This window comes from Pezoporus flaviventris, unplaced genomic scaffold, assembly GCF_033815535.1.
Source record: "Pezoporus flaviventris isolate CSIRO_AGI_PZ_B2104156 unplaced genomic scaffold, CSIRO_AGI_Pfla_v1 ptg000029l, whole genome shotgun sequence".
NCBI lineage: Eukaryota > Metazoa > Chordata > Aves > Psittaciformes > Psittacidae > Pezoporus > Pezoporus flaviventris.
In genome coordinates this window covers 7527625-7541103 of record NW_026892577.1, presented here as the reverse complement: position 1 = coordinate 7541103, position 13479 = coordinate 7527625, and the positions used below count along the sequence as shown (strand labels likewise).

Below are 13479 nucleotides of genomic sequence, written 5' to 3'. Positions count from 1 at the left end.
GTGGCTAATGCAGAGCTCTGGCTGCCCTGGGTCAGCAGCGTCCTCCTCAGCATTCCAGCACGTCTGTGGAAGCTGTCATGAACAAGCCTTTGGCAGGCCTCTAATCACCTATTATCCAGCACTTGATTAATCAAGTTTTGTGGTATTCTTTGGCATGTTCTTACTTTAATACAGAGATCTTTAATTCCTTGAACAGTGTTGGGTTTTTCAGATGTTTTAAAAAAAACAACCCAAAACACATAAGCGAACAAGATAACTGAAAGGCATAGATGTGATTTACTTTCACTCCTCAAGCAGATGTAATCTGTGTGGCCTCAGATGGTTTTTTTTGGTGCCATCAGTAATTTTCTTACGGTATAAACTGAAATACCTTGTTTGCTTAGGATGGTTTCCATGAGCTATTCAAAACTAAGCATCACCAAAGCTCAGAACATGGTATCATTTCTCTATTAATTGTTTTTTAAACTGGGTGGTTTTGATTCTTAACAATATAACTGAGAGAGAAGTTTGTCCCCTCATGTCTCTGCACTCATACTCTGAACTCCAGCCCATGGGTAACATGTCTGATACTTGCATTCAACATAAACATAGGCAGGTTTAATTGCAAACAGGCAAATACCATTTTCAGGCCAGGTTTACAAACAAGCTTTGGAAATTCAAAGAAAATAACTTTGATGTTATTAGTTTTATCTAAGAGGCAGATCCATCTAATATATTTGTTGGCTTCAGAATATTCTTGAAACCACAAACAAAAAAACCAGTAGAAGTCAAAACTGAAAGACTTGTTTGGAGAAGGACTTGAGGGAGAGTGTTTCATACTGCATGTGTGACTGATCAAGGGCTGCTCGTGCCTGCAGAATTACAACCAAGGAATGTGCAATTGGGCTTTGAGTTGCTGGTGCTGCAACTCGTTCAAGTACCTGGTTTGTTTCTCCTCCAAGAGAAACCATGAAACAGCTTTTCTTCACTTAATAGAAAGTGTCTTCTCAAGCTGTCTGTGGTGGATGGTGTGTGTCTGTGCTGCTTTGGCTGCTAGGAAATTCTGCCCCTGGTACATTGGGTTGGCTCCTCTTTAGATGTGAAAATATTCATGCTTCATGCAACTTCTTGGGACAAAAGAGAGTATGGTTTAAGTCTCTAGAAGTGTTCAGTGTCAGGCTGACTTTGCATTCTAGAAATAACCATCACAGATGTTTGCGAGTCCCCAGGATTTTGTGTAGCATGCCAGGATGCATCCATGCTCTGTGATACTGGAGTAGTGTGTTGTGGAGTGTTCTATTTTATCCAGGCCTTCAGTGCTCATGGAGAAAGAGAATTATGGGATAAAAGTAGGTAACTGCTTGCTTGCACTGGAAAATAATAGTAACCTAGTTTTGAAGTATTTATATATTCTGCTTTTGGCATTTAAAACGCTACTCTTGGTACTGTGCTTAATGCTGACTCACCATAGCCCTCACTGTGAGTCCTACCAAAGCTTTTGTTGGTAAATCTTCAGCACTTGTTCAGGAACATGCTGGCTATGGCTCTGTGCACATCTGCTCCCTCTGTTCAGTGCTGTGGTTAAGTCCTAAATGACCTTCTGGCTTCAGACTGCCTACCTTGAAATTCAGTGGAGTAATTTTCCATTCCTGAAGGTGTAGAAGACCTTTGGCTCTCTACGTTCAACTGCTTTTCTGGTACCATGAGCAAAAGGTGGCAGAGACGAAAAGCAGGTCAAATGCAGGCCAAGTCAATTGAGATTAATGTACATACTTATATAGGTTAAACTTTGACTGCAAATGGAACTTTTTGTATTTACTAGTTAGGTAGTTGGTTTGGTTAGTTTAATTATTTTGAAGCAAGCTGAAGACAATATGAGCAATGTGGGTAAATACAGACAAAGTGTTGCTATGCCACTGTAAATCCTAGGGATTCCCCTGGGAAGGATAATTAAAGCAATATGCTTTGAATCCAGCTAAAGAAGCAGCAGCCTTTTGAACTTTTAAGGAGGGCCTGGCTTTGCCCTGAACATCCATGTGGGTTTCTCTGCTCCATACTTTCCCCTGTCCTCTTCCCCTGGATTACTTTTAACCCTGATCCCTTTGTGTATCCAATTTAGACCATAGCTTCATGGAGAGGTGTACTAGCACAGCTAGGGGATATCATTTTGAGAGGTGGGGAGCTGAAACACCCGGGTTGGAAGGGGCCGGATCTCTTCAAGCCAGCCAGGAGAACATGAGAAACTGTAGCATACGTTGTTCTTAGCTCTAGTCCTCTACAGGTGATCGTTTTGTTTGTAGTAGGCATGTGCCCATAACCTCAGTCGAATTCTGCATATTGGTTAACTTTTTTCATGTTGTGTTTTAGCATGATTAACATTTACGTTTCCAAATGGTGCAAGGAAGGGAAAATTTGTCCTATATGTTAAGTTAAAACTAATTCCAGTAACAGAATAAAGGAAAATCCTTTGGATACTGAATGAGGTGAGAAAATTGTTCCCTATGCCATCTCATGGCTGAGACAAGCTGTTAAAGTCCCACCAACAGAGCCCTCCCTCTAAACCTCAATTTGTAGCTTGCTTTTTTGGAGCATACATTAGAGTAAGTGTGGAGCTTTCTTCTCAAGATGCCTCTGTTGTTTTCCATGCTTCTCATGGCCAGGCAGTAGCAATGTGCCTGTGCCTGGGATTAGCTGGCATAATTTGTCTCACACTTTCATTGATCCCTAATATTACTACTTTTAAATTACAATAAAAACCCTTAAAACAACCATAGCATTCTCACTATGCATGTTCTTCATGTGTGAAATCAGTACATGTGACTGTCTTGTTCTATCTAAAACATTCTTAGTTTTTGGGTGTAACTAACAGAAATCAGTGCTGTTGTTTTCTGTTTAAAGTGAGAATGTAAGCACAGGTCAGTAAAATGTTACAATTCCATTTTTGAGAAGCCAGCCAATGTATTTTGACCTCATCAAGCTGATAGTGGTGTCATAACGCATATTATTGCTCCTTATTTAAGTTTACGGTAGACTTGGTTCTGAGTTCCCCAGATGAACTGGGGGGAATCGTGCAGGGTGTGGTGCCTAATATAAATAAAGATACAATTTGTCCTGCAGACTTTATGATTGAAGGCCTGGCACAATTTCATCTTTTCTTCAAGTCTCCAGTTACAAATGTCCCCACTGAGATTAGCTGTTGGCTGGGTTCCTTACTCCTGGCTTACAAGTTATGAAGCTCGCTGAGCTGCAATTCTGCATGGTCAGTGTGTGGTGGTGGGATTAAATGGGGTCTACACTGAGCTAGTGGTGGTGGTAAAGATCAGGACTCAATGTGAAGAGGGAGAACTCCAGGGGGTTGGGCTATAAAAAGGTTTGGATGTATGCTGCCATGCATGAGATGGGTTGTTCGTGTGAACATTTGTAAAATCCAGCAGTTGCCTCGTGTCCATCATCTGCGTTACCCACCACTGCAGCCTCTGACCCTCCAGAAAAACACAGGAGGCAGCTGCTTTGGCCATGACATTTCTCAGGATAATGAAGCTGCCATAAATCAAGAAAGCTTTTGATGTGCTCTGGGATCAATAAGAGTTTTCCCTGCTCTCTAATGTCACGCATGTTGCCAGTGACCAAGGAGGGCTCTTGGGTTGCACAGAAAGGCTGTGAATGCTCCATCCCTGGCGGTGTTCAAGGCCACGTTGGACAGAGCCTTGAGTGACATGGTTTAGTGTGAGGTGTCCCTGCCTATGGCAGGGGGGTTGGAACTGGATGATCTTGAGGTCCTTTCCAACCCTAAGTATTCTCTGATTCTATGATTCTTGCAGATTGCTGGGATTAGCCCTTGTTACTCCAGTGGTGCTTTCCAGGTTGGTGTAAATCAATGGGATTTTAAAAAAATATTTGCATGACAAACTTGTTTCTTCTACTCCATAACTCTGTAGATCTGCATAAAGGATGAAGCTGCTTCCCCCTGCATCTGTGCAGTTCAGAGGCACCAAAGGAAGTTGGAGGGTTTGAATTGCGAGAGAGAAAGAGTTGCAAAATGTGAACAGTTTTAACTGCAATCACCTTTTATAGTTACATGTTTTTCCTCACAGCTAAGTTCATAGTTTATTATGGAGGAACCTAGGTTTCATCTTTTTAAAGGAGTGAGGCAGATTTTCCAGCCATTGCTTGTCTGTGTGTGGGGGTTGCATGTTTGCGTACTTTCACAGCTTAATACGGATAAGTACTAACTGAATGTAATCTTTTAATTTAGCTCTCTGTTGTCTACTGACTCGTGAAATATTTTTAGTTAACTTAGCCACAAGTGCTTATGGAGATAAGCAGAGATAAGACTTAAAAACAAAAGTTAGTTGAAGCTGCTTTGGTGCTGCAGCATTTTGCATTTCATCAGAATCCTTAAAACCATAGTGAAAAGCAGTTATTCCTTATTTATGTCTTACATCTTCATTTCTGGTTTTATAATAAAACTGAAATATGCATTTGGGGTTAAAGCTCCCTAACATTATTTTGAGGGGTTCCATGGCTCAAGTTCAAACACAAATAATTTACTTGCAGAGCAAATATCAGACTTCACTTGTCTCCCTTATTGACACTGACTCGTCAGGGTATCAGTTAGTATTGGGAATGGATAAATACAGGACATTAATTCCCAGCAAGTGCTGACATCTCTGATGGATTATTTAAATACTCACTAATAATATGTATTATTTTGTTCCAGGCACCCAAACAGGTTTGACATGGGTGGGTCAATGCTGTCAGCTGTAAAAGAAGGGTAACAAAACAAGGTCAGCAAGAGCTGAAATGCTCTGCTGGTTTGGGAGAGCCCATCAGGGCCGTGCTGAGCCATGGTCCAGCTCTCTGAACTGTGCTGTGCTGCTGGGAGCTGCTCAGGAGTGCCTGGACCTTCTGTGGTCTTATGGCCTGCTGTCACGCTGGAGTTACACATGTGTTCCTGTGATTCCATCAGCTAGAACTACTGTTTAGAGATGATTCCCTGCCCATAGCAGGGGGGTGGAACTAGATTACCTTAAGGTCCTTTCCAACCATTCTTCATATGCTTTTAAAAGTGATTAAATTTGGATGCATAGTTTATTCTCTATGATGTCTAAGCTTTAAGGTGGTGTTAGGAAAGAGCTAGTGCTTTTATCTCATAAAAGAGAGAGGCTTTCTTTCCCCTGGCAGCTTCTGTACATGTCCTTAGCTTTCTGCTACAGTGAGGACAGCAGTCTTGCCTTTGGATAGAAGCAGTGTTCAGGTATTTTCAAGTGATCTCATATCCTGTGCATGAAATTTTAATTTAATGCTGCTACAGAAAACTAGCTTAAACCAAGATAAACTTACATCCTCATAACAGAACTCATTTCTATTGTGCTTTTTCATGAACTTCAGTATAACCTAAAAGATGAAAGAGAAACAGAAGAAAAGTGGGTGTGAGTTACGACTGACACACTTTTCAAGTCCAGTGAGTACAGAAGCTATTTGCAGTTTAACAAATAATTTAAGTTTTTAGCTGTTCTGGTGGTTTTACTCAATTTAAGGAGGTGATTTATTTTAAATTGCCTTAGAAATAGTCCCTGTCCGCAGACTCAAAACCATTTCAAAAGACAGTAACCCTGTGCACCCAAGCAGAGGTGACAAGTATCAGCAGTTCATAGTGCAGGTTTCAAAGTATGGGTACACTCAGATACTTAAATAAAACCTACATATAAGCAAAATGTACCCCAACTTTAAAGCTGTTCCTGGGAAATTGCATTGAAACAGGTTGTTATTAAAAATAACAAGTAAATAAAAGGAGGAAATGTAGCTATGAAAGAGAAAATTTCCTTTTAAAAGAACAAGTTCAGAAAAAAGGAAAAAACACAGCAGTGTAATATCTGTGGGTGACTGACCTCTTTCTCTTAAAGCAAGGGTTTAGTGACACAATCTATTGTGTCTCTTTTAAGTTACAAATGAATAGTTCTTATTTGCTTATATCATACTGTCATAGATAACTGGCATGGCAAACTCTATCCAGCAGTAGATGAAGTTTTATAGCGAATAACCAACATGTGACATGTTGATTTGCTACTCTGACATTTCAGTGTTTTCTCATGGTGCAGCCGTCCCTTTCTTGCTGCAGTGCAGGAGCACCTGTGTGCGTCATTCCACCAACAAACTCTGAGTTCCTCCTCTGTTACTTCTCTGTCACCAGTTTGCTTGTGTGGCTGGGTTTGTTCTGACCTGACTCTTGTGTAAAGAACATTATAATCTCAAAATGTTCTCGTTGTCAGCACAACCTGAACATTATGCTTGTAAAACAAGAAACCATCATTTTATGGAGCGAAGCAAGGAAGTCTCTACACTGCTGACTGCTTAAGGGTCACATAATGCAGCAATGGAAACAGCCAAGTTACATACAGCCTTTCCTCAGCACAGGAGGTTCTATACTGGGCAAGGTGAACCTTGGATCTGAACTCTATGGAGGTTGTCCGTATGAAACTGGTTTTGTCTTTTCTCATACTATCATCCAGAAAAGGGTAACCGAATAGGTCCCACATCAAGGGAATCATTAAGGATAATTAAAAACTGACAGACAGCAGTGAGGGAATACCAGAATCTGAACGGTTAAAGTACCCTGGGTCTATAGAGTTAAGCATACAAGCTCATTTATGAGATTTAACACATGCAAATAGCACTTATGGCCATGTGGTAGAGCATATTGGATACATCAGTCCATCACTCTGGGCTTGGGGTTATTTGCCCTCACTGCTTGCACTGCAAAATGTTGGCAGGCTGGCCTGCAAATGTGGAGGTGCAGGCTGCACCTACTACAGGCTGAGTGCATGATAAGGAGTCTTTGTAAGGAGTCTTCCTTTCTCCTTAGTTGAAGAAAAAGATGTTGCATCTTCAATTAAAGGTGCAGGTATAACCCCCGTATCGTGGCTGGCTGTCAGCAACCTACTGTGTTATCTTACTTTTTGACAGCAAAGAGTAGCTGGCTCAGTTCCGGTTTATACTGAGTAACGTGTGAATTGCACAGCTTGAATATTTATGTTGACTTTAATATTGCACTATATAATTGGGAAAAATTGCACTTTAGATTTAACAGAGAAACACAAACCCAAGATTCAAATACACCCAAGGTCTTATTTCTTAGGAAAAAATATATCCTGTTGTCACATAGTCTCTTTAATGTGCTGTCTGAAGGGGCGTGATGGTTATTTTATTAGCTTGCTCTGTTTAAAAGCAGAAAGACTTAAATACACAGCACTGGGTTAGAATATTTGGTTTATAACCAGCTGGGGCTGTAGCATGACAAATTGTTTATGGCTGCATTGCCACTGGAAGAGGCAGTATTAGACACCCCTGTATCATCCCTGGTTTTGTTTCAGAACAAACATTTGTGTAGATGTGCAATTAGCTGGCAGGGAGAACTGATGCAGCTCAAAATAAATCAAGTTAAAAAACCCTAAACAAACAACATAAAAAAACAAACAAACAAACAAAAAAAACAACAGAGAAACCAGCACTTTAAACTCAGCCAAAGAGTAAGTTTCTCCTACAAGTTCCATCATCTGGCTGTACAATCACCTATTGGTATGAACCTGAAGGGAAGATGCAAGGAGAAAGACTGAACGGGTTGGGATAAGGTGAGACTACTTTATTTTTTTAATGCAAATATTACCTTGTGTAAATATAAGAGTGCAGTTTGACAGTTCAACTTGAGTGCTAGTGTACAGGATCACCATGTGTTAATAAAATCAGTGAGTATGATCTTGAACAAGTGCTGCCTATCTAGTGGAGCAGAAGTATTCTCAGTTCCACAAATGGCGTTTAGAAAGTGTTAACATCTGAATTCACACCTTAATCATCTTACCAGTGTGTAACATGAGACTGGCAAATGAAACCCAAACCCATTGGTTTGGGTTTCAAACAAAAATGAATATGCTAATTCATTGTCAGATATTTGTGGTATTTAATGTCCTGATCAGGAGAATAAAAAAATGAAATGAGTTTTGAGGTCTTTATCCAAATATATATATTTTTTTTTACTCTAGAACAGATGCAATTACTCAGTTATACCTCATTGCCAAAATTTAAGGAAGGAGTAAGAACAGTTGGCTTTCCAATGCCAGAAGACAGTAATGGTGACCCTCAGTCCGTATTCTTCTACATATTTTCCTGTCCTTCTTAATCATTCCCTCAGTTAAGTGTTTTTCTTTCTGCCAGCTTACGTATGTAGCTGGCAGTGTTCCCTAAAGCCAAATCTTTGATTCAGATTGGGACCTGCCTGTTTCACAGGGAGGCTGGAACTGAGATCAAGAGACACCCATTTTGCTTCCAACAAGTCTCCTGGCAGACAAGATACAGGAGAGGGGGGAGAAAGAGCAGACTGTTCCTTAAAAACAAGCAGGCGAGAAACAGAAAGAGCAGAATAACACAACGTGCTCCTGAAAAAAGAAAGGCTCAGATGTGGTGTAGTCTAGCTCGAGTGCTCAGACCTGAGATTGGCTGTAGCGGTTAATGATGCAGTGTACATGTTGCTGGTTTGCCGTGCTGGAAACTCTCAAACTGATGGATTGTGCTGCATAGAGGAAATGGGGATGTTTGAAACCAGCCATAAAACATCAGCATAAAAGGTAGGTTAATGATTCGTTGCTAGGTGAGCTAATGATTTGATCCCTTTACTGTTGCTCCGTCTTTCTCTTATGGTAGTATTTATTTTTATATGCATTCTGTACATTATGAAAGCTATAAATACGCAAAGTCAGTGCTTTCTGGGGTGTTCTTGGCAAGGTAGATTTTCCTTGCATTTGGTTTCTTGCTCTTTTTTTTTTCTTTCCTTGTTTCTCTGACCTCATTATTATTTTTGAGCTGTTTTTGTAATGTGACATTGAAAACAGTTATTCCAACAAAAGCGGCACAGCATGTTACTTAGACTTTACAAAGTATCAGATGGAAATGCTCAGAATTTAATGTTGCAGCCTAAAACCAACTATTCCAAGATCCTGGGATAAATCGAAAGCTTTTGTTAGGTAGAACTTCTAAGTAGAGATGTGCATAGCCTCCTGACAGAGGTGAAATGTGCTACTTTCTCTCTCTAGCCCAGTTACAGGTACAAAATACAGAACAATATAGAGGCCAAACCCATGAGCTATATAAGGCCTCAAAGCACGAGGACATGACCTGTTTTCTTTTGTAGCAGTATCAGAGTTCAGTTCATCTGGAAGGCGTAACTAGACAGGAGGAAGCAGAGTTAGATGAACAAGTTACCCTGTAGCAAGAGCTTGAGCTTCGTTTCACAGGCCCCTAAAAGACTTTTCAGCAGATTTTACAGGGATTCTCTGTAGAGAAGAACTTACACATCCTGCGTTGCTCTTTTTATCTTTCTTTTCCCCTCCATCAAAGTAGTAGAAGAGCAGTTTTCCCATCTGTAGTTCCCTATATTTTGAATCTCTTTTTGGCATGACAGCAAAGTTCGTGTTAGGCCAAAACGTGGGCTAAAATGGGTGTGTCAACTGAGCAAGAGTGATGGGTGGTGCTCACCAGGACAAAATCAGATACTAGTTTAGGTTTGATTTCACCGTGTTTGTCCTTTCTGACCAGATGTAGTGCCTTGTTGCTGCTGGGGTATGTAATCTCTCATTTTCACCTGTGCCTCAGTCTCTGGAACCACTTATGGAGTGTAGCATGCAAAAGGAAGCATTAGCCTGTACTGCTTACTTTCTTTAATTCATGAACATCATGGGAAGGTGTGAAGGCCAAAAATATCCATGCAGCAAAGCTGATTTTTCTTCTAAGCAAAAGAATCTAATGAAAATAAATGGGGAGGGAGAGAGAATACTCTGTCAGAATTCACAGATTTTGAGATCTAGGTTTTCTGTAAATACTTAATTATAAGTCATTGCCTGTTCTGTGCTAAGAAAGAGGTATGGAGATTTAAATCCCCAAAAGCTGAGCATATTTTCAACAAATGTCCTCTTTTCTAAAATATATTGCTGCAAGATACAAATAAATTATAAAAGAATGGCTGATTTGTTTGAAAATTTTCTAGCTGAACAGTAGGGGTTATATGAGAGTCAGCCTAAGCCCAACAGAGCGGGCATTGAACCAGACCTAATAAGAACAACTGGACCCAATACCCATATTATGTTCAGTAACGGAGGGTTTTTTGTAGTACAAGGACTTTAATGTTGTAATCATAATGGCTAGAGGTAACAAACCAGTCTGAAATGAAAGAGGGGGAAAATGAAGTCCAGAGCAATTAGAAAAATCTCTTTTGTGGGATTTTAGATATTGCCAGGCACATTTGTGTCTTTTTACAGATGAATGGGCTCTTCTGTCACTGTAAGAATGAATTGTAAAGTAACAGACTTGAACTAATTGTGTCCTGTAAACCTATAATAATAAGAGTTAGATTTTTGAAGTTCAGACATGCGTGTAGTCGGTCCAACGAACCGAGTGGGTCAGCAGTTGAGCAAGTTTGGCACTTGGGGTTAATGGGATTCAGGGGCATTTGGGGAAAACAGTTGGATATGGCAGCTCCTGGGAAGAAGTAACAGAAGAGCAGAAGTCACAGCTGGTTGCCGATTCGAGCAAGGATCTTGCCATCTGTATTTCTAGAGTGCTTTCAGCTCCCAGCAGGTGCTGGGAGGTGGCTGTTCTGGCTTGGATGGAGGTATTTACCCTGACACAGATGGAGAACAGTGTAGGCTTGAGAGGTTGCAAGCTCTTCATACCTTGTGGCATTTGAAGAGTGAGCTCATTGTTTTGTGTCTTGTTATGATGCTGTTTTCTTCTCCTAATTAAACCCCACCTTTCTCCTTTCTTTTTGTGGGGGAAAGGGAGACATAATACATGGTTACATTTATAAGGGTATCTGTTCTAACCTGAACAGAGGGAAGCCAGGCTGTGATCATATCCCCAAATGCTGTCCCAAGACGCTTATCGTTCCGCTTCAGTGCTCCCAGCTGGAAAAACACAATAGTTCATTCTTTAGAAAAAAAAATAAGCTGTTTTCATAGTTCTGGATATTTCCCAAACCCTTATTTACTTGCAGCAAATCCCTTGTCTTCTCCCCAGCATCCCCAGGTTGAGCACACATAGCAGGATTCTTGATGGTCAGTCAGCAAATACAGAATGAAATCGTACTGCACCCAAGCAGCAAATGCAGATCTCATTGGTATGATTCCAAAGCCTCTGTAATGAAGCGTCGGAGTTCATGGAGCATTTTCTTTTAGAAGGGTGTTAGTTGTATTTCATCTCAATCCCAAACTGTATCATAATCTGTAATATACAAGCAAATCATAGACATGCTTTTTCTGTATCTTATCTGCTAATGCTGTCCCAGCTTTGTAGGTGGTATCTGTCTCGTTTTCTGTCTGGAGCTTCAGATTTGGTGGCAGGGCTGCAGTGTCCCAGGATTTCATTCTTGTGCTGAACCTGCAGCATGCCAGCAAAGCCATTTGGGCGTCAGTGTGGGAAACTGGCTGCAGAACAATTTGGATCTTCCTGCCAGCCTGGTTCATGGCGTGACTGCACAGCAGAGGGTTCAGAACAAGGACCAAAAGGGCTTGTTGCAGCAGAAGGAGGGCTTGTGCTGCTAATCTGGTTTTAAGAGGACTTCCAGATGTTTCATCTGGGAAATATACAAGGTAATAGTTTGAGGAGTTCGGGTGCTCCATGTCAGATCACTCACTGTTCACAGAATACCCCGAATAGTAGTTGCACTGACCCAAATGAGGGATGGGTAAACTGTACCATAGAGCACAAGGACACTTTAAACCACTGATACCATAATGTTAAACCACGCTGCTTAATACTGCTTGACAACTCTCATTCTTTCAGGTTTGGCTGTTTTTCCTCTGAAGATGTGAATTATTTACATACCAAATACATTTGCATGCAAATATTTTTATATTAAATTTATTATTGAATGCAGATATTTGCATGTTAAGGTGCATTTTCATAATACACTATCTCTTCCTACAAATCTTACTTCTCTTTGTTCCTCAAACCTGAGAAAACATCCCTCTTCAGGACCTGTTTGAGGAATGGTACTCTTGAGTGTGCTTCTGAGCCTCATTCTTTGTATGAAAATTCAGGTGTCTGCTTTTTTGCTTTTGATCCAGTTCTGTTTGTGTTTACAAATGCTTATCAGGTTTTTTAATGAGATTTTAAGCATAGCTTTCTACCAAGACATGAAAGTTGTTGGTTGTTTGGGGTTTTCCTTTTCCTAATGTAATGAGATTCAGTGAGAATCTTTGCGTACAACTGCACGTAAGAGGAGAAAAGCTAAATCTCCTGCAGCCTCAGTCCTGTGCAACCCAGCCTACGTCCTCTTCTGCAGTTCCGTCAGTGTCTCCAAGTGTCTTCTGAAAGTGCAGGCATCAGCCAGGGCTCTGCAGAGATCCCCTGGCAGTCTTTAAGCATCCTCATGTCTTGTCTTTAAGCTGGGGTTATGAGATGCTGCGGAAATGCTCTGATTGAGGAATGTCTTCATTTGAGCTTGAAGATGAACTCTGAGTGGATGTTAAACAGAGGCCTCGTCTTCTGACCATGTTCGGTTGAACATGTCAGGAGGGAAAGCTATGTAAAAACTTTGGGGGGTGATGAGTGCAATGTAAAATGGTTCAGGAAAGTTTATCATAAAATATATTATGGTCATTTTGAATGTCATAATTGTATGCCGTTGGGGATTTATTTTAACTTGAGTAGAGCTGGTTATGCACTATCATAAAACTGTGGTTTTTAAACAGTGTTCTAGAATTTTTCCTCAGCTTTCTGATTGTGATAATAATTCATTTGTTCCCCTTTCATTTTAGATGTTGTTCTGCAGAGATGAGTAACAGCACCATTTGTGTCCAGACTTGGAAGTCATATTCAATGCCCTTCTTCTAATTGTTAATCATTCTTCCCCCTTTGTTATTTGTTTCAGGTGAGGTCTACCACCTGCAGCGTTGAAGCATGAGTACTGATGCCAGCCAGGTGGTGATCACTACTCCTCCCTCAGCCACGATGCCTCACAAGGAGCGGTACTTTGATCGCATCAACGAGAATGACCCAGAGTATATCAGGGAGAGAAACATGTCTCCTGACCTGAGGCAGGACTTCAATATGATGGAGCAAAGGAAGAGAGTCACTCAGATACTGCAGAGCCCTGTGAGTGGGATTGAGGGGGAATGAGAATAAAAGAGTGTTACTTTCTGAGATTCCTGATTAACTTTTTGAGACTTAAAAAAGAGAAACCGATGTCACAGCTAGCTAGAATATCTCTGGACTATCTTTTAAGAAGAGTCACTAAACAGATTATCCAGCATCTTGTTTGCACAGTGTTTTGTCTGTGAACAAGCAGCCTTTATTGTGTTGTTTTTCTCCTGATTCTCTCATGCTTCATTGCAGTATTGTAAAAAGATCTGGCTGGCTGCAGGGGGCTTAATGAAAACTTCGGGGCAGGGAAGAGAGTGAAGGAGTCACTGGTCAAATAGGAACAAATTAGGGCATTACATGGTGTTCTGC

At 40.8% G+C, this 13479-nt stretch overlaps 1 protein-coding gene across 5 annotated transcripts in view; it reads left to right on the top strand.

Moving 5' to 3' along the window:
- ADD3 (adducin 3) overlaps positions 1–13479 on the top strand; it is a 100953-nt gene that overhangs the window by 59747 nt on the left and 27727 nt on the right. For 4 of the 5 annotated variants that reach the window (XM_061458803.1, XM_061458798.1, XM_061458801.1 and 1 more), the window contains one exon: positions 12899–13122. In XM_061458803.1, the coding sequence (XP_061314787.1) occupies positions 12928–13122 (195 nt within the window). In that variant the 5' untranslated portion in view covers positions 12899–12927. Of the gene's footprint in view, positions 1–8442; positions 8601–12898; positions 13123–13479 lie in introns of those variants that run through there. The other variant, XM_061458799.1, reaches the window with a different exon arrangement.